Source organism: Ogataea angusta (genome assembly GCF_019207475.1).
Source record: "Ogataea angusta isolate 61-244 chromosome Unknown 61-244_NODE_8_length_553539_cov_90.782090, whole genome shotgun sequence".
In the NCBI taxonomy this organism is placed as follows: Eukaryota; Fungi; Ascomycota; class Pichiomycetes; order Pichiales; family Pichiaceae; genus Ogataea; species Ogataea angusta.
Window position 1 is genome coordinate 435,707 of NW_025065222.1, and position 24,722 is coordinate 460,428.

General features: G+C 51.1%; 14 protein-coding genes across 14 annotated transcripts; 6 read left to right on the forward strand and 8 right to left on the reverse strand.

Annotated features, from left to right (window-relative positions):
• Positions 1-274: 274 nt before the first annotated feature.
• KL928_004090 (uncharacterized protein) lies at positions 275-1,411 on the forward strand (the record flags this gene model as incomplete). The annotated part of the gene is made up of 1 exon (XM_043204750.1): positions 275-1,411. The coding sequence occupies one exon, from the start codon at positions 275-277 to the stop codon at positions 1,409-1,411; it is 1,137 nt and encodes a 378-aa protein (XP_043058784.1).
• A 15-nt stretch (positions 1,412-1,426) lies between these two features.
• KL928_004091 (uncharacterized protein) lies at positions 1,427-6,181 on the reverse strand (the record flags this gene model as incomplete). The annotated part of the gene is made up of 1 exon (XM_043204751.1): positions 1,427-6,181. The coding sequence occupies one exon, from the start codon at positions 6,179-6,181 to the stop codon at positions 1,427-1,429; it is 4,755 nt and encodes a 1,584-aa protein (XP_043058785.1).
• Positions 6,182-6,399: 218 nt separating this feature from the next.
• KL928_004092 (uncharacterized protein) lies at positions 6,400-7,098 on the forward strand (the record flags this gene model as incomplete). The annotated part of the gene is made up of 1 exon (XM_043204752.1): positions 6,400-7,098. The coding sequence occupies one exon, from the start codon at positions 6,400-6,402 to the stop codon at positions 7,096-7,098; it is 699 nt and encodes a 232-aa protein (XP_043058786.1).
• A 288-nt stretch (positions 7,099-7,386) lies between these two features.
• KL928_004093 (uncharacterized protein) lies at positions 7,387-9,093 on the forward strand (the record flags this gene model as incomplete). The annotated part of the gene is made up of 1 exon (XM_043204753.1): positions 7,387-9,093. One exon carries the CDS (start codon positions 7,387-7,389, stop codon positions 9,091-9,093), a length of 1,707 nt encoding a protein of 568 aa, XP_043058787.1.
• An 82-nt stretch (positions 9,094-9,175) lies between these two features.
• KL928_004094 (uncharacterized protein) lies at positions 9,176-11,842 on the reverse strand (the record flags this gene model as incomplete). The annotated part of the gene is made up of 1 exon (XM_043204754.1): positions 9,176-11,842. One exon carries the CDS (start codon positions 11,840-11,842, stop codon positions 9,176-9,178), a length of 2,667 nt encoding a protein of 888 aa, XP_043058788.1.
• Positions 11,843-12,007: 165 nt separating this feature from the next.
• On the reverse strand, positions 12,008-13,960 carry KL928_004095 (uncharacterized protein; the record flags this gene model as incomplete). Its single annotated transcript, XM_043204755.1, has 1 exon — positions 12,008-13,960. The coding sequence occupies one exon, from the start codon at positions 13,958-13,960 to the stop codon at positions 12,008-12,010; it is 1,953 nt and encodes a 650-aa protein (XP_043058789.1).
• A 148-nt stretch (positions 13,961-14,108) lies between these two features.
• Positions 14,109-14,765, reverse strand: KL928_004096 (uncharacterized protein; the record flags this gene model as incomplete). Its single annotated transcript, XM_043204756.1, has 1 exon — positions 14,109-14,765. One exon carries the CDS (start codon positions 14,763-14,765, stop codon positions 14,109-14,111), a length of 657 nt encoding a protein of 218 aa, XP_043058790.1.
• Positions 14,766-14,859: 94 nt separating this feature from the next.
• Positions 14,860-17,208, reverse strand: KL928_004097 (uncharacterized protein; the record flags this gene model as incomplete). The annotated part of the gene is made up of 1 exon (XM_043204757.1): positions 14,860-17,208. One exon carries the CDS (start codon positions 17,206-17,208, stop codon positions 14,860-14,862), a length of 2,349 nt encoding a protein of 782 aa, XP_043058791.1.
• A 248-nt stretch (positions 17,209-17,456) lies between these two features.
• Positions 17,457-18,788, reverse strand: KL928_004098 (uncharacterized protein; the record flags this gene model as incomplete). Its single annotated transcript, XM_043204758.1, has 1 exon — positions 17,457-18,788. One exon carries the CDS (start codon positions 18,786-18,788, stop codon positions 17,457-17,459), a length of 1,332 nt encoding a protein of 443 aa, XP_043058792.1.
• Positions 18,789-19,094: 306 nt separating this feature from the next.
• On the forward strand, positions 19,095-20,240 carry KL928_004099 (uncharacterized protein; the record flags this gene model as incomplete). The annotated part of the gene is made up of 1 exon (XM_043204759.1): positions 19,095-20,240. The coding sequence occupies one exon, from the start codon at positions 19,095-19,097 to the stop codon at positions 20,238-20,240; it is 1,146 nt and encodes a 381-aa protein (XP_043058793.1).
• A 50-nt stretch (positions 20,241-20,290) lies between these two features.
• On the reverse strand, positions 20,291-21,523 carry KL928_004100 (uncharacterized protein; the record flags this gene model as incomplete). The annotated part of the gene is made up of 1 exon (XM_043204762.1): positions 20,291-21,523. The coding sequence occupies one exon, from the start codon at positions 21,521-21,523 to the stop codon at positions 20,291-20,293; it is 1,233 nt and encodes a 410-aa protein (XP_043058794.1).
• Positions 21,524-21,679: 156 nt separating this feature from the next.
• KL928_004101 (uncharacterized protein) lies at positions 21,680-22,156 on the forward strand (the record flags this gene model as incomplete). The annotated part of the gene is made up of 1 exon (XM_043204763.1): positions 21,680-22,156. The coding sequence occupies one exon, from the start codon at positions 21,680-21,682 to the stop codon at positions 22,154-22,156; it is 477 nt and encodes a 158-aa protein (XP_043058795.1).
• A 99-nt stretch (positions 22,157-22,255) lies between these two features.
• On the forward strand, positions 22,256-22,895 carry KL928_004102 (uncharacterized protein; the record flags this gene model as incomplete). Its single annotated transcript, XM_043204764.1, has 2 exons — positions 22,256-22,360; positions 22,440-22,895. The coding sequence occupies 2 exons, from the start codon at positions 22,256-22,258 to the stop codon at positions 22,893-22,895; spliced, it is 561 nt and encodes a 186-aa protein (XP_043058796.1).
• Positions 22,896-22,904: 9 nt separating this feature from the next.
• Positions 22,905-24,104, reverse strand: KL928_004103 (uncharacterized protein; the record flags this gene model as incomplete). Its single annotated transcript, XM_043204765.1, has 1 exon — positions 22,905-24,104. The coding sequence occupies one exon, from the start codon at positions 24,102-24,104 to the stop codon at positions 22,905-22,907; it is 1,200 nt and encodes a 399-aa protein (XP_043058797.1).
• Between the last annotated feature and the right edge of the window lie 618 nt (positions 24,105-24,722).

Consider the following 24,722-nt stretch of genomic DNA (forward strand, 5'->3'; position numbering starts at 1 on the left):
GTGTTTACAAAAGATTTGGTGTATTTTGCACGAGTCGTGTCGCCCCCTCGCACCGGGTGCGAGGAGTAGCCATCAAAATCCACCATCCCTGCACCACTAGTATTTACATTTTTTGTGTTTTTGCTGTAATTTCTGGAAACTATTTTGCTCCATCTCACGTGTATTACGTCATCCTGGCAAGGTGTGCGGCGGCGGGGCGGTCTGTGGTAGCAAAGTTGCTGCCCAGCAATATATATAGCAACGGCAGTGTCATTCCCCAGGTCTACATTGCAAAATGACTTCAGGTAAAATTCCAAACAAATATATTCTTGCTCTCGCCACAGGTCTGACTGGTCTGTATATCTACGACGTCCAGTACAACCATGGTAAGACCATTGATCAATGGGGTCTCTACAATTGGAACCCGCCACCAAAAATCGAGCCTTTCAGCGAGTCGCTGTACAACTCGGGCGTCCAGCGTGCCGAAGAGTTGAAGAACTCTGCCAGCTCCTGGATCAATGAGAAGAACTCCAACATCCAGGAGAACGCCAACACTGCTGGCAGCCAGTTCAAGGACTCTGTCAATTCTGCGGGCTCTCAGGTGATTGACCGTTTGGAAAGCTCGAAGGACAGATTGAGTTCTTTCTTCGGCTCGTCCAAAGAGTCTGCTCAGCGTTCCTACGCCTCTGCCTGGGAGAAGTACCGCGAGGCTGAGGATAAGGCCAAGCAGCAGAAGAAAGGATGGTTCCAATGGGGTGAAGCCAAGCAGGATGATGCTAGCAAGCAATTGGACGAAGCCAAGAAGAATCTAGACGGCGCCCGCGAGAACCTGTCGAAATGGGGCTCTGACGTTGTGAAGGAAACGGAGCAGCGTGTTTCTGAATGGGCCGAAAGCGTGAAAAAGAGAGGATCCCAGTTTGCCGACTCGCAGCAGAAAAATGCGGAAAAATTCCTCGGTAACTTCAAGGGAGACCTCAAGGACAGGGACTTTGTCAAGGAGGCCGACAACTCTGTTGCTGGCTTTGGCCAGCTGGCCGGAGAAGTTGCTGAAGAGCACAAGCGTGCTTGGGACGACAAGACCGGCATTCTGGCCGCAAAGTCCAGAGAATCGGCTCAAAAACTGTACGACTACTACGATGAACAGGTGAAGGAGGCCAAGAAGAAGTACGACGAGACTCAGAGCAGCTGGCTCAAGTGGAGAAAGGCCAAGTCCCAAGAGGCCCAGGACGCCGCCAAGAAAGAGTACGACGATCTCTTGAGCAAGAAGAATTCTGCTCAATCGACTCTGAATGACTACTTGGCACAAACCAAGCAGGACGTGAAGGACGGAAGCTCGAAGTTGATCAAGCAGACCAAGCAGGGTTTGAGCGACTCTCACGAGCACGCCCAAGGCTGGCTCTCGAAGCTGAACGGATGGGTCCGTGGAAATTAAATACGATTTAACATGTTATGAAAGTAAAAATGAATTTGCGCCCTCGGTCATTGCGGTTTGTAGGCGCTGTTTCATGACGCTTTTGGAAGAGTAGTCAGGCAGCTTCAGATAGTTGGCGCATGTCATCACGCTCGGCAGGTAATTGTCCGGTTTCAGCCCGTTTTCGGGGTGTTTTAGAACAACTGTGAAATCGGGGCTCAAGGATTTGAAGCCTCCGATTGGGAGTTTCGGCGATCCAGTAAGGAACTGAAGGAACTTGCGGCGTTCGTCGGCGGTGAACTCGCTCATGATCTCCATCAGACGCTGCACGCTTGGCGATTCCATACTGTAGCCGTGATCCGCGTGGATGACGCCAGACAATGTTTCGTACGACCAGTCCTCTTCGCCGTTTCCAAGCAGCATCACAAGCTCGGCAGAGGAGAAAATGGTCATGGATGAGTAGGGGAAAACGGCGGAGAATCCTTCCACAAAAGAGTGAATTTGGGAGCGCACACCAGATTTGATGGTCAGGTCAATCACTCTGTCCACGTATAGTTCCAGATTCGTGTGGTCAACTTCCACTTCTTCTCCGTATGGACACAACTCGACGTCCTCGTAACCTGGCAGCGTGAAATTTAGAGAGAGGTCGCTCAACTTGCAGCCGTCAATCAAGATTTCCGAGCGCTCTGACTCCTCAGTCTCGGCATAAGCGTCTAAGTATCTGGTAAGATGACCAAGAGACTTGGCAAGATCGGCATCAACCCTGCCCAGACGTTCAATGGAGTTTTTCCTGGACAACTCTTTCCAGCTCTTGGTGTCCAACTCTTTGGCAATCTCGAAAAATAGCGGATTGAACTCAAAGTCGATGATCCGCGAATCTAACAGCGAGCGAGCAACGAACTTGCCCAACACAGAAAACAAATGCAGTACCTTTGGGCTTGGTTTGGCGCTTGGCCGAGGGAAAAGTCCTGTTTCGAACTTCACATACTCGCTCTCGGAATCAGACGAGGAGGTAGACTCGGAATAGGTGCGGCCGTTCGTCCTCCACAATTTCAGCTTAGCTTTCGCAAACTCTTTCGAAACGTTGGCGTAAAACTCTAAAGTAGGCCCAAGACCGGTTCCAGCTTCATCGAAATACTCCATCTCTAAGACTCCCGGTATCGTGCCGTAGCAGTCCATTACCTTGATAGCACCTTGCAAAAGCTTCTTTCTAGACAAGCGCAGCTTGTGTCTAACAGGACGTCCCAGTTGTGAGGCACTGTTTCCTCCAGATCCAGACGCTTCCTCATCTTGGTTTGATCGGGTTTGCCACAAATTGATGAGCCTTGAGTAACCAAAAGAGGTGGATTGCAGAAAGAAAACTCTTGTATCCAACGGGAACAAGAACGGCATTTGTCGAGTGATGTGCACGCTCCAGTCGGGCAGCGTTCCGCTGGCCACAATCAGAGGCTCTTCTAATTGGCGATTCAGTTTGGCAGTGAGTTTGTAGTTCAGAAATAGCGTCTCCGAGGCACCCGGATGGTGGGTGGCACTATTGACGGTGTACAACATTTGCAGAAGTTCCAGTATTTGAGCAGTCGAAATGTCACCCAAAGACTCCAGAGAATCTTCAGATCCGTCAGATGGATAAAGATCCTCCTCATATTCGGGCAGCTCGCCCTCTACCTTGCGATAGTGCACTTCATGTGGAGCGCTAGTCCAAATCTTCCGAGAGGGCACTATATCATTTGTTTCATTTTGGAAGGAGCGGTAGATGGCGCCGTAAATGGTCGTTCCGTGAGGAATGACCTCGCCATTGATCGAGAATTCAATATGGTAAGGTGTGTCACCCTCTGGTGACGGCGCTGGCATGCTTATGGCCCTCATTAGACCCCTCATTCCATCTGCTCTTTGCTTCAAAAACCCGTTGATCGATTTGAACGTAGCAATAGCATGGACCATTAGCATGAGCTGTCTCCCGCCATGCTCTGGGTCCTCAGGTATGAGCTTTATCTTGATCTGTTTAGCCATTGAAGAAGCGGGGCCACTTACGCCAGAGGCGTAGCAGTTAGCCCCCGAACTTATAATTTCAAAGGACTCTGTCCTGCTCAAGGCTTCTTCTAGCTTTTTGACAAAAGATACGAGCGGAAGATGTTCTCCATTTCCCAAACAGCTGAAACTCGAGCAAATCAGATCCTGGAACGCTTTCACGCAATGTGACTCCTCTTTCGCTAGCTCTCGACGGAATAAATCAGCAAGAGACGCAATCAAGCCAGAAGCTATCAGCTCGAAACTCGAAACTTGGCGTTCGCTGTTCAGAAATCCACAGGTTTCTGCAAACCTGCGCCAAATTTCTGCCCATTCCTGATAATTCAAGTTACGGTTGTTGTCGAAGATAGATTTCATCTGGGCCAGCATAACGGTTTGTGAAGAACTGAGAGACGGCGTTGTCTGCTTGAGAGCCTTATAATCTCTCTCAAAATTCTTGCACAATCTGGCCAATTCTAGTAGTAAAGACTCCATTGTGATCGAGGACGTTCCGTCGCTATCTAGAGTGTAATCACGAACAAAACGTGTTGACAAACATGATGACAGTTGTTCTTCGTCGTCACTTTGGGAGTCTGCGGGTTCGTCGTCATCTTCGTTTGATTCATCCTCGCTATTCTCGTCATCATGGTGCATGTCTTCTTCCTGGGTCCTTTCATCGGAGCTAATTTTCGGTCTCTCGTCCTCGCTTTTGTCTTCATCCATAAGATCCTCTTGTCTTTCCTGTGCTTTGATCACTCTTTCATCCTGTTCAAGATCTTTCATGAACTGTTGAGTGTGCGTTATAAGCCCTTCACGTTCAAATTCTGCTACAAACACCTCTGGCACTTTGAGCAGAAGAATGTCTGTAACTGTCAATGCTCCGTAGATCAACACATATGGTCTCATCTCGAACGTCGTTGAACGCGATTGGCCACTTTTCCTTAATACGTGGATACCATGAATAACAATTGATGCTAATAATGATGTGGCATTGCAACTTTGAATAAGATTCGCCAGCTGGGACTTCGTGGACGCATACACCACGCGAAGCATGCAAAGTAATATCAGCCGTCTAACTTTATAATCCACAGTCGATGTGTAGATGTTGATCATCAATGGAAGCATCTCGCTAACAAATGTCTCAAACTTGCCAATATTAGCAGCATCTTTATAAAGTGACAACCTTGTCTTGTTCATTTCTATCCGGTCTTGAGAGTGATTGGTCCCGCGAAAATTCCCGACGTCCATCTTGCCTTGTGCGTTACCATCTGGTTCACCAAATGGAAGAATTGGTGCAATAAGGTTGATCATAGCCAAAATCAGCTCTTTTGGAGTGCCCATCAAAGCCTCGACGGAAACTTGAGGGATAGTAGATTCTGGGGCCGTGTCGTTTGTGTTTCGATCAAATCCGGCCAACGAGACCAAAATGATTCGCCCCAATTCCCCGTCCTCCAACAGCGATAGTGACAATTTCGGAGAAGAATCGGCAATGATGGAAAGCGATTGAATGAGTTTCAAGCAGGAATTGAAACTGATCAGGTTGTTGGAATGTGAACCTTTACCTAGACAGCTTGGAAGAAGAGCAAGTAGTTTCCTGAGCAAGTTTTCGCTAATTAAAGATTCCAACAGAGATGGTTCCTTCTCAAAACTTTTCACGACTCTCGATATGGCTAGCCACGCGCTTTCCACGCTTGTAGAGTCCGAGTATTCGATGGCAACACGCTCGATGATGGGGAAAACTTCACGCACATCATCAAACTTGGATTTTGGCACATATTTCAACGAGTTTGCTGCGATGGAAAGGGCCTTTCGTTGGGCATGTATAGTGAAAAAGTCCAAGTACATGAGACATGCTGGAAGACAATTTTTCATCAATATGTCTCTGCCACAGTCGCGCGAAATCATTTCAAGAGTCTGGAGAGCCTGCTCTGCCAGATCAATGTAGCTGATTTCCAGAAGCTTGGACTGTAGCGCTTCGATTGCTCCTGCGGCGACAGCGTCATGGACCGCGTCGACATTCACCTCGAGTAAATTGTATAAGCACCGACAGGAGACAAGTTGCACTTCAAGATCTTCTTGGTACAGAGGATTTTCAATCACCGAGACAATAGCTTGTGCCAGTCTGTAAGTAGGAAGGTTGCGTTCCGCTAAAATTCCGTTAATCATAAGCAGCCGCTCAGATAACTCGTTGAGTGTCTCCAGCACCATGTATGGATCCTCATGTTCTTTTAAAGCATTTGCCAGCTCAGAAATACGGGTGACGCCTCCAAACATTTCGCCGAACCCTGCTCCCGGGAACATTCTCCCCAACGCGCTTCTAAACATGCCAAACTCTGCGTATTGCTGAGTTCCGTCATTCTCCTCGCTATCGCCCCTTGTGTTGCCGCGCGACTCGTCCGGACGAGAAGAGCTGCCTAAGGCATTGGCCAAAGAGAGTTGCAAAGGCGCACCGGTTCTGCTTCTGTTAGCACCCAACACACCATGGAGAGAGCGCATCAGGTCCTCATCGTCCTCGTGGGCCTCCGACTCCTCGTCATAACCGTAGTGGTCATGCGAGTAGTCCTCTTCGCCAGACTCCTCCTGGCGTATTCTGTTCCGAGACTCTGAAAATCGCCTGTAATTCCCCGCGAGCCTGGACAGGACAGCGTCTTCCTCCTCCCGGTCATCAGTGTCAAAATCTGCGTCCGCCATTTCCTCGTCAAACCTGTTGACCTCAGGGTCCGAGGACTCTTGAGAGTCTCTGGTATGACTTCTTGACTTCTTCAGTTCGACTTTCCGTGTCATTCGAAGTGTCTTTAATGTCCCACGTGATGGTAGAATGCTTAAAACTTGGTTTTCCACTGCAATTTAAACCCTAGATAAACACCTTCAATTCTTTTTATCACCTTTGATTTCGTTTTGCCTTCAAATAATTTAATCTCACTATCCCGTTTCTGAAAACGGAGCGAAAAAAATATTTTTAAAAAAATATCTAGATTGAAAAATTTTAGGATCGGTCAACCATGCCTCGCTCCAAGAGATCCAAGCTCGTTACCCTTGCTCAGACCGACAAAAAAGGTCGCGAAAATAAGACCAGGATATTTGACGAGGTCAGAGCTGCACTGGATGCCCACAGATACGTCTGGGTCCTCAAATTGGATGATGTGAGAACCCCTGTTTTGCAAGATATCCGCAAAGACTGGACCGGATCGAAGCTCATTTTGGGTAAGAGAAAGGTGCTGGAGAAGGCCTTGGGTGAAACGCCTGAGGAGGAATACAAAGACAACTTGCATAAGCTCGGCGAATACATTGAAGGACTGATTGGTTTACTGTTCACAGATGAGACTCCAGAAACCGTCAAGGCATACTTTAGTGCATATGTGAAATCCGACTACCCCAGAGCCAAGTCGAAGTCGCCAATCACTTTCGTGATTCCAGAAGGAATCGTTTACTCACGTGGAGGCCAGGTTGCCGAGGAGGAGGATGTGCCGATGTCGCACTCGATGGAGCCAACTCTGCGCAACAAGTTCAAGATGCCAACAAAGATCGTGTCTGGAAAAATCACCCTTCCAGAACCTTACAAGGTGGTCGAGAAGGGAGATGTGCTGGACGTCAGACAAGCTTTGATTTTGAAGACTTTTGGAGTGGCGTGTGCGGACTTCAGGGTCGAGATGCGCGCTTACCACGATGGAGAGTCTGGAGAGGTGATACCATTGAATTGAGGACGTTGGGAGCTACCAGTTGTAATGTAAATGTATTGGGCCGATCGACGTAATAGAAAAAAAATTACTAGTTCTATCTCGCGTCGATTTATATCTAGAATAAACAAATCAATCTTGGTTTTATAGTTGATGTTTACAAACTAGCGGTGCGAAATATATTTGTTGTGCCATCGGAACGCGTCTTCAAAGATACCCATCTGAGCTGATAATTTGGTCACCATTCGAAGTGCCGCTAGTCTTTGCAATTGTACCACGGTTTTCTAATACACACAAACTCAAAACACAAGGATGAGTTATAGGAAAAGCGAGATATTTGAGCCCCCTGGTAAAGTGGGCCGCAAAACAGGGTTCTACCTTACCAGGACTCCCAGAAAGAACGAAAATGGGCTCGAGGATCTCAAAGACTTCTTTCTTTCAGACGAGGAGTACGAGAGTCCTAATAACAAGAGTGTCAACACGTCCCCCAATAAAAGACTCTCCATGAGGTACGAACAGCTGAAAAGCCAACAAGCCCCGGGAAGCTCGCCCTTTAGTCACAGCAAGCAACCGCAAAGTAAAGGAACTCGTTTAATAGTGTCCTCCAGTGAAGAAAGTCCCGACGCAAGTGACTCTGAGGACGCAGACAAAATAATCAATGCAGCCACGCGAATGGGCTCTCCAATCAAACCGAATGTGCGCCGTAGAGCCTCCCTGAATGGCTCTCCTCGCTCCTCGCAAACCCGACCTTCAAGCTCGCCCAAGAAACTACAGCCTTCCCCTTTGAAGAAAAGCCTGCCAACCACTGAAGAGAACGTTCTGCATCTAGACAGCGAGGACAAATCCGAAGAAGAAGTGCGTACCGGAAAGCCTCAATCTACGTCTTCTGCTGCCTCTCGTAAGTTTGCGGCTGTGACGAAGAACATAGCACTGCAGAGGAAATCATCGAGTAAGAACAAAGTGATCACTTCTGATGATGAAGAGCCAGTTAAGTCAGGTCCGAAAAGAAAATCGCGAGGCAAAAAATCAGCTTCCCCTGAATCAGAAGAGTCAGCACCAGAAAATGCTGACGTGGATGAGGATGATGATTTTGAAGAGGAAACCGACTCTGCTCCTGAGGTGGAAAGCGAGGACGATGAAGTGGTAAGCGTTTCTGAAGACTCAGATAAAGCAGAAGACAAGGATAATGATGTGTCGCTGGAGGAGGTTCTGCCTAAAGAAGAAACACCCATGTCAGAAAACGGAGTGAGAAGGTCTTCCAGAAGAAGAGTTTCCCCTGTTGCTTGGTGGAGAAACGAGAAAATCATCTACGAAACCACAACTGAAAACGGCACGTACGTGAAAAAAATCAAGGACGTGCTTCACCGTCCCGTCGCAGAGCCAAGCAGAAAAAGAAGACAGTCTTCAGCACCACCATCGACAAAAGCTCGAAGACGTAGTCGAACCCCAAAAAGTGAAGAGACTGAAAAGCAACGGCCAGCACCGGCTCCACCGCAAATTGCTGAGCAGCCTGAAAAAGAGAAGGAGCAAGAAATCGCTAGCGAGCTGGACGGCAGCGACTGGTTGCAACAGAATTCGCTCACGATTCCTGTTTTTGAGGGTCCGGGTTCCGAGAACCAGATCGAAAGAACGGTTGCTTGGGCTCCCAACAAGTCGAAAAACATTTCCATCATCAAGAACAGCGAGGAGTTCTTTCGAATCGCGACCCTGTTTGATCAGGACAGCGAGTTTAGCGGCGGGGGTATAATTGAGATTCCCGTTGGTTCTCGCAAAGCAATCAAGTCGAACGACGACACCTATTTCATCTTTTTCGTGATTCAAGGAGTGCTGGAAGTGACGCTCTCGCACAATCCGTTTGTGGTGGTTTCGGGTTGCTCTTTTGAAGTGCCAATGGGTAATTTCTACCAATTCGACAACAAGGGCAAGACTGTTGTCAAGCTTTTTTTTGTCCAGTCCAAGTACGTGGTGGTAAGCTCACCTGAGGACGACGACGACGAGGATGACGATGAGAGTATTTGAACGGCTCCCACGTAATCACCTGTGTTACATTATTTGTACAATAGATTTTGTATGCTTACGCCTAATCAAGGTACATGCTTGTCTATGAGTGATCCTGGCTATCCGGAAGCTCAGCGAGTTTTTGCATTCTGGCCAGTTTGACTAGCGGCGCCAAAGAACTGTTGTCGTCGGCGGTTTTGATGAATGGCAATTCCAGGAGCTGTGCAGAGTCGAGACGATTGTCTGGATTCACCTCTAGACAATAGTTCAAAAATTCTTGTAGCTCCTCGGAAAGCGAGTCAGGGTCGTTCAATGTAGGTTTTCCGTTCGTGGTGATGAGGTACAGGGCCCGTAAAGGAGTCTCGTTTAAGTACGGAGGCTCGCCTTCAATCATTTCGATGGTCATAATGCCCAAAGACCAAATATCGACCTTAGGGCCGTACTCGGTCTTGGTGACCACCTCAGGAGCCATCCAGTACGGCGTCCCCACCATGGTGTTTCGTTTCGCTGAATAGTCTTTGATTTGTGCACAGAACCCAAAGTCTGTGAGTTTGATGTCTCCCTGCAAAGAGAGGAGAATGTTGTCAGATTTGATGTCTCTGTGTATGATGCCTTTGGAGTGCAAAAACTTGAGACCCTGCAATGTCTCCCTGCAAACGGCGCCCATTTGACGCTCAGTCATGACGCTGTGGGTCACTATGTCGGTCAGGGAGCCTCCTTCCATATACTCCATCACCACCCAGAGGTCTTTTTTCATCAGGTACGCTTCAATGAAATTGACAATGTTTTTGTGCTTAGAGCCTTTCATCACAAGGATCTCGTTGATAATCAGCTCCTTCTTGGGTTGTCTCTCCAACTCCATCTGCTTAATGGCAACACAGGTATTGGTCTCGACCTCGGTGGCCGTGTAGACTCCTCCAGAAGCACCCTGTCCTATTTTGACAAGGCTGTGGTATCTTTCGCTAGGGTCGTCGGAAGAACAGATCTCCAACAGACGCTGCAGATATTTTTTCTCTTTAGCTCTGCGGAGCTCGCGTCTGCGCTCCTGCTCGTCCTCCGTCAACGGTATCTTGGCATTTTTTGGCTTACCTTTTGGAATTGGTGGTACCTGGGGCTTGACAGACTCGTCCGGTTTCTGTGGCAGCTGGACGTCCTTTATAGGAACTGGTGGTGGAGCAGGCGGTTGACGTTGAGGAGCAGCATGGGGTATCTCTTTCTCTTCTGGCTGGGCATTTGCATCTTCCTTCTCCGGTGGTGTTTCAAAGGCCATTTGCTTTGGACTCGTCGGCACAGGGAGAAACTCGCCCAGATGCAAAATTTGTGGTCTGTCGGAGCGCGTGCTGCCCGACTTGGAATGATTAGAGCCGAAACGGCGAGATATACTGCCGATCAGCGACGAAGGAGAGGAGGCCGGCTTTTTGGAGCCTGAAGAGATCCGCGACACCGAGCCCAGCGGGCTTTTGGCAGACATCGGCAGCGTGGTAGCAGGCTTGGAGGAAGTCGAAGAAGGCGGAGGAGGAGCGTGTCTCCGAGGAATGAACTCGTTGTCCCCGTCCGGCGTAAGAAACGTCTCCTTTTGGAGCGCGATTGGCGTCTGCTGGAACCCAGAGCTTGCGGGACTGGAAGGCGTGGCATAGTCTGTGGTGTCGAACTGCGTGGAGGAGCTGATATTCGGTGTCCTGTACTCGCTTTCGCTCAGGCTGTCATCGTTGTCGTTACTGCGCTCCGAGTCGTGACCCTGGACCTTCATGAATTTGTTGGTGGACTCGTCGTTGTAGTTGGAGTTGAAGAAATTAATTACCTGGTTGGCAGCTTGGGGATTTTTTTTCTGGTCCTCGACAGTGACGCCCTGTGCTGCCAATGCCCGTTTCCACTCTTCGGGAAGCCCAATGTACGTTTGCGAGTTTGGGTCGTACTCGACGTGCTGGTGGCGCACGTAGTCGTAAGGCTCGGAGATCACTCTGGACTGCGATGCCGAGCGGGAGCCCGAGGGTGTAAGACTCGACACGAAGCTCGTGAGGTTGCCGAACATCTTCTTGGTCTTGGCCTTGGTCTTCTTCGCCTCGTACGACGGCGTGGTGGCGTTCGAGCTCGCCTTGCGCGACGACGACACCGACGACGACGCAGACCGGCTCGGAGTCTGCACGTTCTTTTTCGGCAGTGTGTCTGGCACGTGTGTAACATTGGCAGAGCTATTTGACTGTTGAGCAGCCAGATTCGACCCGTCACGAGATTTCGAGCCCCGATCCTGCTCTGTCCTCGTGTGCGGTTCTGTTTTCGTCAAAGAGTGCACGCTCTCCTGGTATCCCTCGATGATCTGCGAGTAGTTCGATTTCTCTGTGGTGACCGACTGTCGCCCTGCTTTGTCTCCGAGATCTTCTTTCTCGCTCAGCATGTCTCCAATTGACCCGTGTTTGTGGTGCAGTTTCGGCACGGGCGAGCTTGGTATCGACATCACCTTCACCTCTGTGTCCAGTTGCAGCGCCTGCCCCTCGTACTCGCCCACCTGCGACGGTAACGACGCCGTGCTGGTGTTTGGAATATTGGTGGCCATCTTGGGCTTGAAGAAATTGGGCGTCGCAAGGGCTTCCTGGAGCGGCCCGAACCCGTCCACAGAGTCTTGCACGCGGCCTGCGGCCTCTGTGCTGTGCAGATCCAAATTCTCTGCGGAATCGGTCGCCAGAGCACTCACGTTGTATGTGGCCTTGTACCGCGGCAACGTGGCTATCCCCGGGCCTGTGCCTGTTTCGCCTATCTCGTGTGTCTCCATTTCTGTGCAGCCAGTGATGTACGTTGGTTCGGCTGATCAACAAGAGAATTTCATGTATTTTCGCCTGGAAACAGGTTTTATGTTGTTTTTCTTTACTGCTGATGGAGGTGGTGCACGGGTGTGGGTGCAAAAAAATTATATTTATGTAGCTACTAGCTGCCGGCACTACTCGTCAGCCTTGGCCTCAAAGCTCTCCAGGTTCTTGGTGCCCTCCTTCCAGTCGACACCCTCGTAGGTGAGCTTGACGATGGCGTCGACGACGTCGTCGACCGAGCCTCTCACCTGCAACGTCGAGTCTCTCTCTCTCAAGGTGACGCTGTTGTCTTTCAGCGAGTCGAAGTCGATGGTCACGCCGAACGGAGTTCCCAGCTCGTCGTTTCTGGCGTATCTTTTTCCGATCGACGCAGACGAGTCGTCCACCTTGAACGGAATCTGTTTCACCTTCAGCTTGTCCTTGACCAGTTTCAGCACTGGTAGCAGGGTCTCGTGGTTGGACAACGGCACGAGCAGAACCTTTGTTGGGGCCACCAATGGCGGCAGCGACAAAACGCACCGGGCTGAGTCCTCCGGTCTGGTCCAGAACGAGTGCTCAAACACAGAATAGATGATACGGCCAATACCGAACGAGGGCTCGATCACGTTTGGAGTGTACTCTCTGATATGCTCTGTCTTCTTGACCTTGGAGATTTTCAGCAGCTCGGCAGGGATCTCGACTTCTGGGACGGTTGTTTCTGGGATCTTGGCGGTGATTTTCAGCTTTTCATCCAGCTCCTTGGCCAGGTCCTCGAGCTCGCACTCTGTTCTGGATAGCAGCCATTGCTCGACCTTTGGAGCATCTTTTCTGAACTTTGGGCCGAACTTCTTCTTGTCGATCTCGCACTCGAGTCTCTCGACAATCTTAGGCTCTGGCAAAGGCTCTCTGACACACAGCTTCTCCTTGGTTCTGGCAGAGTGCACAGACAGATCGAAGGCAGACCTGTCGGCGCATCCAACACACTCGATCCAGCCGTACGACGTCTGCAGCTCGGCGTCCCAGCAGTCCTGTGCATAGTGCGCCATTTCGTTCGCCATGTGCTGTCTGAACCTGATTTTGTCGGGGTTGGCGCCGATCTTGATCAGGAACTGGTAGATTCTGGCCAAGAAGTATCCCAGAGTCTCGTTGTCGACCATTCCCGACCTGACAGCCTCGCCAACAGAGATCTTGGACGTCTGGGTGATACCTTCTTGCTGCACCTCTCTTGGCAAGAAGTTCAGAACGACGTCCTCGACGCTCTTGAAGTTTGGATGCGACTTCTTTTCTGGGTCGACAAAGTGCTCGATCTCGGCCATCAGGAACTCTCTCACTCTCAAGAGCCCGGATCTAGGAGATATCTCGTTTCTGAACGACTTTCCGATCGACGCAGACGCAAATGGCATTTTCTCGTTGTTGAAGTCCAGCAGCTTGGAGAAATTCAAAAACTGGCCCTGCGCGGTCTCTGGTCTCAAATAGCCCTTCATCTGGCCGGACGGACCAATAGCTGTCTCGAACATCAAATTGAATGCCATAGGAGCCTCCAAAGGCTCGCCAGTAGCAGGGTTTCCAATCTTGTGTTTCTCCATGATCTCGCCCAACTCAGGGCCAGAGTAGCCGTCGATCTTGGCCAGAATGGTCTCGTACTCCTTGACAACCTCGTCGTCAAGTTTCACGGCCTTGATCTCCTTGACCTTCTTCTTTCTCTTCTTTTTCTGCTCGTCCTCCTCAACGTCCTCAACCTTCTCGCCACGCGCCTCCTTGTCGCCCTTCAGTCTGGCCTCCAAAACCTCCTCGACAAGATGATCTGCCCTGAAGATCTCGCCGGTCTTGAGGTCCCGACACATCCAATCGGCAAATTTATCAACGTGGCCAGACGTCTTCAGAACCTCATGCGGAGTCAGCATTGTGCAGTCCACTTCCAGCATGTCCTCCTCCAGAATGAAATGCTTTCTCCACGTATCGACAATGTTGGCCTGGAGAGCACAGCCTGGCGGACCGTAGTCGTAGAGCCCAGACACACCTCCGTAGATCTCAAAAGCGGGAGCGTAGAAGAATCTCCTCTTCAAAACCGACTCCAGCTGCTCTCTGTTAAATTCGCTGCTCATTTTCTTGACCTGCAGTCCTTTGCGAGTGCGTACAACTTTTTTCGAATAGTTTCTAAAGCCTGAAAACCAGGTTTTGTACATCAACGTTTAAATAGAATTTTTTTCGTCCGGCTGATGTAAGCACCGCCCGAAGAGTCATCTGTACATTCTACAACACTCTTTCCATCTCCACCATCGTGAAGTCTCTTTTGGCCCTGACGCCGTCCTCCATCACAGACCCAATCACCAGGTTGGTATGCTTGTCTATCTTGCACGGAATGCGGCGGATTTCTCTATATTGGTGTTTTTCGTAAAACTCCACCAGATTGTGCTCTGCAATCACGTCCGCAACAATTGTTTTCGAGCCTATTTTTCTGCCCACCTCGTGGATGAAATCCATCATCTTGCCCGACAGCTGCGGGTAGAACGACGTGAACGCGGTCAATTCGTGGCCCCTGTCTATTTTCTTAACCCCCACCGTTCCTAGTATGCGTGATTCGATGTCCAAGTAGTCGTCTAGCTGGCTGACGTGTGCTGAAAAGGACACCTCCGGAAATTTGCTGATAAACTTGCTAGTCGCCTCGGCAGCACTATCGTCTTTCTCTATCGATAGATCGCTTTTCGGAGCCAGAAACAGCGCAAGATACGACTGCTCTGGGTCCTTGATATTCAGATCCCTGAGCAGCGAGTGCTTGATCCGCGGCGTGTCTATCACGCCGTATCTGTATCGGGGCTTGTCGTAGCCCCTGTTGATGACGTCTATCAAAGCCGACTCGAGAGACGGGCAGATTTCTGAAAACCGAACTAGCAGTATTTCTCCATGCATTAATGCATATTAAAAAAACAATTTATTTAAATATGATTTTTTTTTCTATCGCATCGTTAGTCTCATTCCCAGTAAATACCTTTCTATACAAGCGTCACTCGTCCAAATACGTGTAAGATGGAATATCGAAGTGGAAACATGGGTAGTTAGTTCCCGAAAGCGCATACAGGTGGGAGGAGTCTTCGCCAAGACCAGCATCCAAAGTATGTCTCTCGACATCACCATACTTGGGCTTGTCCTCTTCCAGTTCTTCCACCGAGGAATCTGCGCTCTTTGGCTCCTGGTCGGACTCGTCGTGCACGCTGCGGCCGAATCCGCCGCCAATGAGAGCCCGTCTGATCCATGGACTGATTATTCCCGAGAAGTGGATCTCGTAGTCGTGGCCCGCATGGAGGTCCAGACTCTTTTTCAGGTCGATCAACGACTGCACTGCAGTCGCATCGACAAACGTCACCTGGCTGAAATCGAAGTGGACGATCTTCAGGACCGGCCTATTGTCTTCCTCAGGCTCTTGGTAGCGCGTAATTTTGTGCAGCCACTTCACGTTCAGTTGTCCTGGATTATTGAATGTTTTCTCAACTTTAGCATGTTTTGGACGCGTGACTCTCTTCACTTCGTCTAGAACGGCGTCTATTTGTCTAGAACAGTTGGAGTAGATGAACGCCTCGCTCGGGCGGAACACAATCACTCCTGGAGGCGGAGGAGACACGGCAACTCTCTCGTTGACGTAGACACAGTGCACGGGCGTGGAGCTGTTAGGACTGGTTCTAAGCGGCACCCATCTGTAGTGCGTTCTGTAGACAGGTCTGCTCTCGACGTTGGCATCGCTCTTCTTGTTGCTGTCGTCTTCTAGCTGGTTGTCAGCAGGGGCCACAATTGGGTCGACAACCTCAACGACACGCACTCTTCCGAGGAAAGTGCCGTTTGGCTTGCACAATCTCCATAGAACTGCAGCCACAGAGGCGCAAACAACGAAGTAGATTCCATCTTCAATGGTTGCAAACACAGTGATGACCACGCCAATGAGGAAAATGGCAAAGTCCAGTGGCTGGATTTTCCACAGGTTCCAGGTGATTTTGTGCGACGCGAGAAGATCACCCACGGCGTGGATGATGATGGCCGACAAGGAAGCCTTTGGAATGTAGTAGAAAGCGTCCGTGAAACAGTAGATGGAGAGCAGCACACAGGCTCCAGTAAAGATTCCGGCAAACGGAGTCTTGACACCACACTTGGCCTTCAAGGCGGTTCTGCTGAAGGAGCCGGTGGCGGGATATGCGTTGAAGAAAGTACCGATCAGGTTGGTCACACCGATGGCGATCAGTTCCTGGTTAGGGTTGATTTTGTAGTCGTTGATTCTTCCGAACGATTTAGAGATGGAGATGTGTTCGAGAACTAGAATGATGGTAGCAGCCGGCAGCTCCGAGGCGATGTGGCCCACAAGCCCAGGAGGCGTCTCCATGACTCCGACGTGCTTCAGTCCAGAAGGCACGTTTCCGTTCACACTAAAACTGTGTTCGGTCTTGTGGTGTCTAATAATCAGGTAGCTGATGAGGGTGCTGAAAATAATCACAATTGCGCTTCTCAGCTGCTGCAGATAAAAGTAGATCTTCTGTTTTGGGTAGCGCTTGTAGAGGTAGGACGTGGTGTACTTCCAGGCGTAGAGAATGAACAGCGACACGAACCCAAATGCAGCGTCCACTTTGGTACGGTGCAAATTTTTCAAGGTGTTGATGACGACTTTGTAGGTTGCTGTCTTGGAGTTGACGTAGCTACCAAAACCCATGAGACCAGGGACTTGGCCGACAATGATATTGAACGCCGAGCCGGTCATGAAGGCGAGAACGGCCGGCAGCGAGATGAGCTCGACGATAAAACCGAGTCTCAGAAGACCCAAACCAAGAGCGATCGAACCGCACAACAGGGCCACCATCGTGGCAATGACCGGAGCCGCGTAGGCGTTGTCTGTCTTTTCCTGCACACGAGCAATTAATCTACCAACTTCCAAACTCATCACGGCAACGGGACCGATGGAAACGTCCTTGGAAGTGGCAAAGAAGGCGTAGATCAGCACACCAACAAACGACGAATAGAGACCATACTCAGAGGACAAGCCGGCGAGCTGGGCGTACGACATGGACTGAGGAACAAGCACGATGGCAACGGTGACACCAGCCACAAAGTCACTGTAGACCCAGGACGGAGTGAATGGATAGTGGCCAATCCACCCAAGAATAGGGAACAGGGACTTCACGTAGGTGGTGGCCTTGGAACGGGGACTTTCCACGATCTCTTTGACGTAGTCGAAGGCAGGAACAGGCTCTTCGTTGTATTCCTCAATGACAACATTCGCCACGGACTCTCGGGACGAAGCCACACTTGCCGTCTGGTATTCGATCTCCGGACGATCGTTTTCAACTGAGCTTTCGAAGTTGGACTGGAACATCGGGATCTGCAATAAAGAACAATTTCCTGTCAAATGTCCGGAGTTTTATACGCAGAAAAGTTTGACACGGATGCCTTCAAAAATGCCCTACGCCAAGCAAACGTTAGCTCCCCAAATTTTTCTCAATTAGATCCAGTCACGTGCAGTTAAAAAAAGGTGCCACCGTTTTACAATAGCCGTTGAGCCGCGATGCATTGTTTGACGGGGGTGCACAATCGAGCCACTCTCGAAGCCACCACCACAGTTATCTAAGTGGCCTGAAAACTTTTATTCAGCAGGGTAACGCACCTCACGCAATCGGCAAACGTGTTATACGAGGGTGCAGGAGCCAATCTGATGACGTTGGGCCGCCTCTCGTCGCAGATAACGCCGTGCGAGTTCATGTACATGAACACTTTTTCCATTGCATCGTCAGGCCTGAACAGCAGCGACAGCTGCGCTCCTCTCTGATTCGGCTCGGATGGAGTCAGAATGATAAAATGCGGATCCGTGGTGCTGCGTGACTCGCCGACATCACGGTAGTATGGCGACGCGTGCAGCAGCCTCTCTAGGAAGTTCGTCAACTGTATGCTTTTTGCTCGTAATTTTTCGATACCACCACATTTATGCATGGTTTCTAACGATGACTTTAATGACACAACGTCCAGTACACTCGGATTCGACTGTCTAAATCCGAGCGCGCTTTCGATTGGTCTGAACTGCTCGAGCATCTTGAACCGCTCGCCCGCATCGTTTCCCCACCAGCCAGCCAACCGCGGCACGTCCGGCCTGCAGTGCTTCTCGTGAACAAAAATGCCTCCAATAGCACCAGGCCCCGAATTGAGATACTTGTACGAGCACCAGGCAGCAAAGTCCACGTCCCAGTCGTGCAATTTCAGGTCCACGTTGCCAACAGCGTGGGCAAGATCCCAGCCAACCACGCAATTCTTGGCGTGAGCGAAGGCTGTGATTTTTTCGATCTCAAAATACTGTCCGGTGTAATACTGGATACCCGGCAAGCAAACCAGCGCAATGCTCTTGCTTTGATGTTCAATGGTGTTGAGGATGTCTTCTGTCCGCAGCGTGAACTCGTTAGGTCTCGGTTCGAGCTGGATCAAGGCAGACTCTGTGAAGCCATGTAATTTGACCATGTTGAGAAGAGCATAGTAATCCGACGGAAACGCGCCTTTCTCAAACACGATTTTGTACTTTTCTTTGGTTGGCTTATAGAACGCACACAGGAGCGAATTTAGGTTCATTGTCAGCGTCCCCATACACGCCACCTCGCTTGGTTTGGCACCAACCACCGGGGCCAGCAGGGGAACCACCGGCAAGTCGATATCCATCCACGGGGTGCCTCCATCTTTTTCGTGCGGGTGTCTGAAATGAGACTCCACAGCACGGGCGGCCCACGCATCCAGCTCAGCATTGACTGCCCGTGGGAGGTTCTTGGGCATAAGTCCGAGCGAGTTCCCGCAGAGATATGTCACTTTCTGGTCGGCCGGGCCGTCCAGTCCCATTGACTCAAATGTTGGGAAGGTAAACTCGTCAGCATGGCACTCGTATTCCGCGTCCAGGGCGGCAGCTTCGTCAGAGACCATCGCTTTAGCTTGTTCAGAACAAGAAAAATTTAAGATTTGATAACCACACTTGTATGGTGCAAGGGTGCGACAACAGATAGAGGTCAGACTGTAGCCAGCATGGGGCTGAGCGCTTGATGGTCGGGGATTCGCAAGTGCCCGTGTGTCCTTTCTGCCGCGCGCCAGGCACACACATCCAGGGCACTGGAACAGTGTCTGGGGTGGTTCTCGTAAATATCCGCCTTGTTTACAGAGTACGTTCTATAATAAGAATAGTGCAGAGATGTTTCCGACATAAAAAAACATTAATAATTATTGTATGTTCCCATGACACAAGAGTTTACGAGAACACAGATTTTCGGAACGGTATTCGAAACAACGTCCAGATACACGGACCTGAACCCTGTGGGGATGGGTGCGTTTGGTCTGGTGTGTTCTGCAAAGGATAAGCTGACGCAACAGAACGTTGCCATCAAGAAGGTTATGAAGCCGTTCTCAACAGCTGTGTTGGCCAAAAGAACGTACCGCGAGCTCAAACTGCTCAACCACCTCAGACATGAGAACCTGATTTCGCTTGACGATATTTTCCTGTCGCCACTGGAAGACATTTATTTTGTCACCGAGCTACAGGGAACGGATTTACACAGACTGCTGACGTCAAGGCCTTTGGAAAAACAGTTCATCCAGTACTTCCTATACCAGATCCTACGTGGACTCAAGTACGTGCACTCTGCAGGGGTTATCCACAGAGACTTGAAACCAAGCAACATCCTAATTAATGAAAATTGCGACTTGAAAATATGCGACTTTGGCCTCGCCAGAATCCAAGACCCACAGATGACGGGCTACGTTTCCACTCGGTACTATCGTGCGCCGGAGATCATGCTCACATGGCAAAAGTACGACACAGAGGTGGATATCTGGTCTGCAGGATGTATCTTCGCGGAAATGATAGAAGGCAAGCCTCTGTTCCCCGGCAAAGACCACGTTCACCAGTTCTCGATCATCACCGAGCTTTTGGGGTCCCCACCTGCAGACGTCATTGACACCATCTGCTCGGAAAACACGCTCAGATTCGTCCAGTCGCTTCCTCACAAAGAGCCAGTCCCGCTGTCTGAGCGATTTAAGGGTGTCGAGCCTGAGGCCGTCGACCTTCTTTCCAAGATGCTTGTTTTCGACCCTCGCAAGCGGGTCACTGCAGAACAGGCGCTCGAACACCCGTACCTGAGCCCGTACCACGACCCGTCGGACGAGCCGACCGCTGAGGAGAAGTTCGACTGGAGTTTCAACGACGCAGACCTGCCGCTTGATACCTGGAGAATAATGATGTACAGCGAGATCCTGGACTTCCATGAGATCGAGAGCTCTGAGGCTCTGAACGGCAGCAACGTTCAGCAGGAGCAGTATGAGGCAGAAATGATACAGCAGCAACATCAGCAGAGTGCTGGACAACCTGTCAGAGACATGAACTAGGTTGCGGGCTCTGCTCCCAATAGAGGCTTCTAATTAGGATATGATCTATCTCATCTCATTCTGCGTAGAAAGAAGTCGTCCATCGCCTGTCCCGGCTTGAGCCCGTTGGAGTTGTAAACTAATTTCTCCTCCATAAATTTGGTCTTGAACGCGTCGAATATTTCCTTCGACTTGGTAAATTGGTAGCCGTAGTGCTGGAAAAACCGCTCCGAGTAGACGAAAATAAACTTCTCCATGTCGGAGATGTCCACCGTGATGTCCTGCTCCGGTTCTGGTCTTGGCTGTCTTGGAGTCATTGTAGGGAACCGGTGGTCCACGGGAAGATATCCCTGCACCTGAGCCTGGAACTGTGCCACGGGCGAGTTGACCGTGCCGTTGTGTGGGGTCGACGTGTGCGAGAGCTGGTGTTTTTGCGCGGCCGGAGTGCTTTGCGGCGGAGCAAGCGACCTCGAGGGGGTGCCAGACCCGGGATTGTTCAGCAGGTGGCTGACGTCGTACTGGTGGTACCTCTCGCTCTGGACGTTTTGCGGCGCGCCGTGCTGCTGGGCGCCGTTCGAGTCCATCATGAGGTACTCCTGGTTGTCTCCCTGGCTCTGACGGTTCTGCTGCTGCTGCTGCTGCCTCGTGTTGCTGAACGTCGGCTGTGGCGGTGCAAGCTGGTGGTCGTAGCTCTGTGGCGGTGCGTTCGAATACGAGTACTCCGGCGCACGCATCACGTTCGAGAGTTCCGACTCGGACGCCGTGCTGGTCGCCCCGACGCCCGACGACGTCGCCGTCTCGTCGGGCATCGACGACTCGTTCTGCCGTCTCACTCCCCGGGTCATCATATTCTGCAGACCGTGCCGTTTCTTGAAAGTGGCCAGCCAGCCGTGGCTAAACGTCTGCAGTCGTTTCGGGTCGGTGACGCCGTACTGCTTGGCGAACTTGGCCCAGTACTCGCGCAGGATCGGCTCTGAAATGGGCAGATTCTGGGCCATCCGCTCTTCAACCACCTTGTACATGGCCTTGTTGATAGGCTCGTATTTGAACGACAGTTTGCGCTTGGACGTGCGCAGGGACTTGGACGTGGCGCTGTCTACCTGCTGCGACTCGCGGTAGCGCTGGCGCAGGTCGTCCTCGAGCTTCAGCCACTCCGAAAGACTGGACGTGGAAATGGCAAACTGGTTGCGGTAGAAGTTGACAATCTCGCTCTGCGGACGCTTGGATTCGTGGTACTGGTCCAGGATCATGATCTTCTGCTCCAGGTTCGCTCTGGGCAGCTTGCGGTTGACGGCAGGGGACATGCTGGGCTGGAAGGCCTTGTTATCTGGAACGCAAACCTACAACCCTCAGAATTCCAGTCCCGAAATTACAGGCTTCAGAGTTGGCTGTCCGCGTAGGGCTGGTCGGCCGGGTAACACAGGTAACAGGGGTTAAGTATACACCAGCTATGGACACTAATGCAGACCCGTGGTTCTGCTGATCTTCTCCAGGACACTCTCGTACGCGACCTCGCTGAAGTCTGTGCCCTGGATTTCGGTTCCAACACCGTTCAGGGCTCTTCTCAGGGCGTCCTTGGAGGACGCGTACACCATCTTGGCTCTGACACTGGCGGTGTCTGGAGACCACTGGTAGAAAACGATCTTGTTTCTCTTGCCGTCGCCCTGGCCGACCTCGTACTCGAAGTCGTAGACGGCGAATCTACAGTCGTTTTCCGGCAGGTCCTCGACGAAAGCGTCGTAGGCGTCCTCGGTGGAGGTGGAGTCGACGACGATCTCGGTTTTGGCGTCATTGAGCTTGTAGATGATCGACTTGAACTTCTTTCCGAGTTTCAGGTCGTTGAAAGCCTTCAAGGCCTCGTCGGAAACAGCAACACTGCGGTTAGAGGCGGTTCCAAACGAACGCAATTCTTGCTAACTTACCCAGATCTTGACTAGAAGTATTAGAGCACTCGCACGCCCGGCCTCGGGCACTCGCAACTTACCATTTTATCTAACTTGACTTGTCTATTTGTTTTGTAGTACGTAGCTTTTGCGATGGCAACAGAAAAAAACCAAGCTCCTGATACTCGTGCTTATGTCAGCGTTTCCATTCTGCTTCAGTTTCCTAATGAGTATTCGGCAGCTGCTGGAGACCATCGAGTCCCGCATATTGGTGCTGGAGACGCTCTACGAGGGCGCCTCCGACGTCTACGGGCAGCTGCAGCGCGTTTGGCGGCAGCTGCAGGGCCTCGTGGCCGAGCACGCAAACCTGATGCGTGTGCTGGAACAGACACAGACACAGGGGCTGCTGGCTGTTCCTTCGGTGTCGCGTGACGACACAATGTCTGTGGAGGAAAAATACCGGCTCGTTGTTGCGTCTCTGCACGAGATGGAGCACCAGGTGAACCAGCTGGACGAATTACAGCTGCGTCTCGAGCAATGGGACGATTTGATGCGCGACGCCAAGACGCGGACGGCGGCCGCGAAACTGATGAGCTTCGACCAGAGGAACGTGGCCGAGGTGATGGACGCGCTTGTGAGGCTGAAAGAGCGGTTCTACGCTGCGGTTCTGCGCTCCAGCCGTCTTATGCGCATGTACATGGTCGATACGTTTGAGCAGGCGACGTTCTATCTGGACGTGGAGACGAAGCTCCGTCGGTACACAAGGCTGGTGGAGCAGAAACAGGGTAAGTAGGTATGTACATTAGTTGGCCTCGGCGATGATTCCGCCGCCGAGAACGCGCTCGTTTTTATACAGGACTAGGTTTTGGCCGGGTGCCACGCCGTCGATTTTTTCGTGTAGCAGAAACTCTGGCTCGTCGCCGGCCACCACCGCCGTCAGCGCGCGCGGCGACTCCAGCGACCGGACTTGGACGGTCAGCTCTGCGGGATCAAAATTTTCGAAGTTTACCGAGGAGTTTATCCATTGCCAGTCGGCCACCTTGAGGCGGTCTTTCTCGAAAGCCGCGCGGTCGGTCTTCTTGGAGATGACGAGCTGGTTCTTATCGTAGTTCTTGCCCGAGATAAACCACACGCCTTTCATCTCCGGATCGCCCTGCGGCATCGAGATCCCAGACCGCTGGCCAATGGTGCCGTGCCACAGCCCGTTGTGTCTGCCCCAGACACGGCCATCTGCGGTGACGATGTCGCCCGGGCTTGGCGGCAGGAACTCGTCGAGAAAGTCTTTGAATTTGCCGTGCTGCGAGACGAAACACAGCCCTTGCGAGTCGCGCTTGTCCTTGGAGGTCAGCCCGTACCGCTGCGCCAGCTCTCTGACTTCTGGCTTGGTGTAATGGCCAATAGGCATCAAAACCCTGCCCAAAACGGATTCCGGCAACTGGCTGAGATAGTACGACTGGTCTTTCGGCAGATAGCACGCTCTCAAAAGATGCGACTCGCCCGTTGCTCTGTGTTTCATGATCCGCGCATAGTGGCCTGTCACGAGCCACCAGTTGTCCTGCGGGAACTTGTTGGACAGATGCTCGACCATCTTGCCGAACTTGACGTACTTGTTGCACCCGACGTCCGGATTCGGCGTCAGGCCCTTGCGATACATCTCCAGCATGGGCTCAAAGACGTCTGACCAGTATTCTTTTTCAAAATTGACTCGCTCACAGGGGATCCCGATCTGGTCGCAGATCGTCTGCACCTCCTCCCAGTCGCTCTCGACCGTGCACCTCGACGCGCCTCCCCTGGAATCGGGCGACCAGTTCGCCATAAATATGCCCTTGACGTTCTTGTACTCTTTGGCATACATCAGCGCAGCGACCGAGGAATCGACGCCCGACGACATCGAGACGACGATCTGATCGTCTGGGTGTGGGGTGGGCTGGACGTAGTCTGCAAGCGTCGATCCGCGCAGGGAGCTCAGTCTCCGTACCAGTCGCAACGCTCGCACTCTCATGAAAAATATCAAAAAAAATTAAAAATCAGTACGATCTGATCTATAGTCAAAGCAGCATCCGGCCGGTCTCAAATGGCCCAAATCAAGTAGTCGGTGCAGAGGATTCCTTCTAGCGACGATGCAGTGCTGGTCAGACGAGTCTCGTCAATTTGGACCAAGATCAGCCTATAGACCAAAGCGTATAGAGCCTTTTTTCCGTCAGATAACTTGAAAAAAAATTCCTACAGCTACCAGTGGCTGCCCAGAGTCTTTTGCAGCGCATAGGCTTTGAACAGACCCCAAAATCCGGCCTCTATCTGCTACATTGTAAAAAAATAATACTCCTCGTATTCTATGCTAATGCTGCTCAGCAAAAAATTTTGAAAAAATGGTGCATTAGCTCAGAGGTCAAGAGCATCGTGCTTATAGTCGGACAGACGTCTATACTAACGTCACGCATCGTTTCATTACGAAGTTACGCGATGGTCGCGGGTTCAAACCCCGCATGCACCAACTTTTTTTTTGAAAGATTTTATTTTTTCACAGTCGATCGACGGCGGTCGCCGACTTTGTCATTCATCTACCTTCGCCACGAGCTTTCGTGTTTCTGCATCTGTCTACTAGTTTCCTCATTCTGTA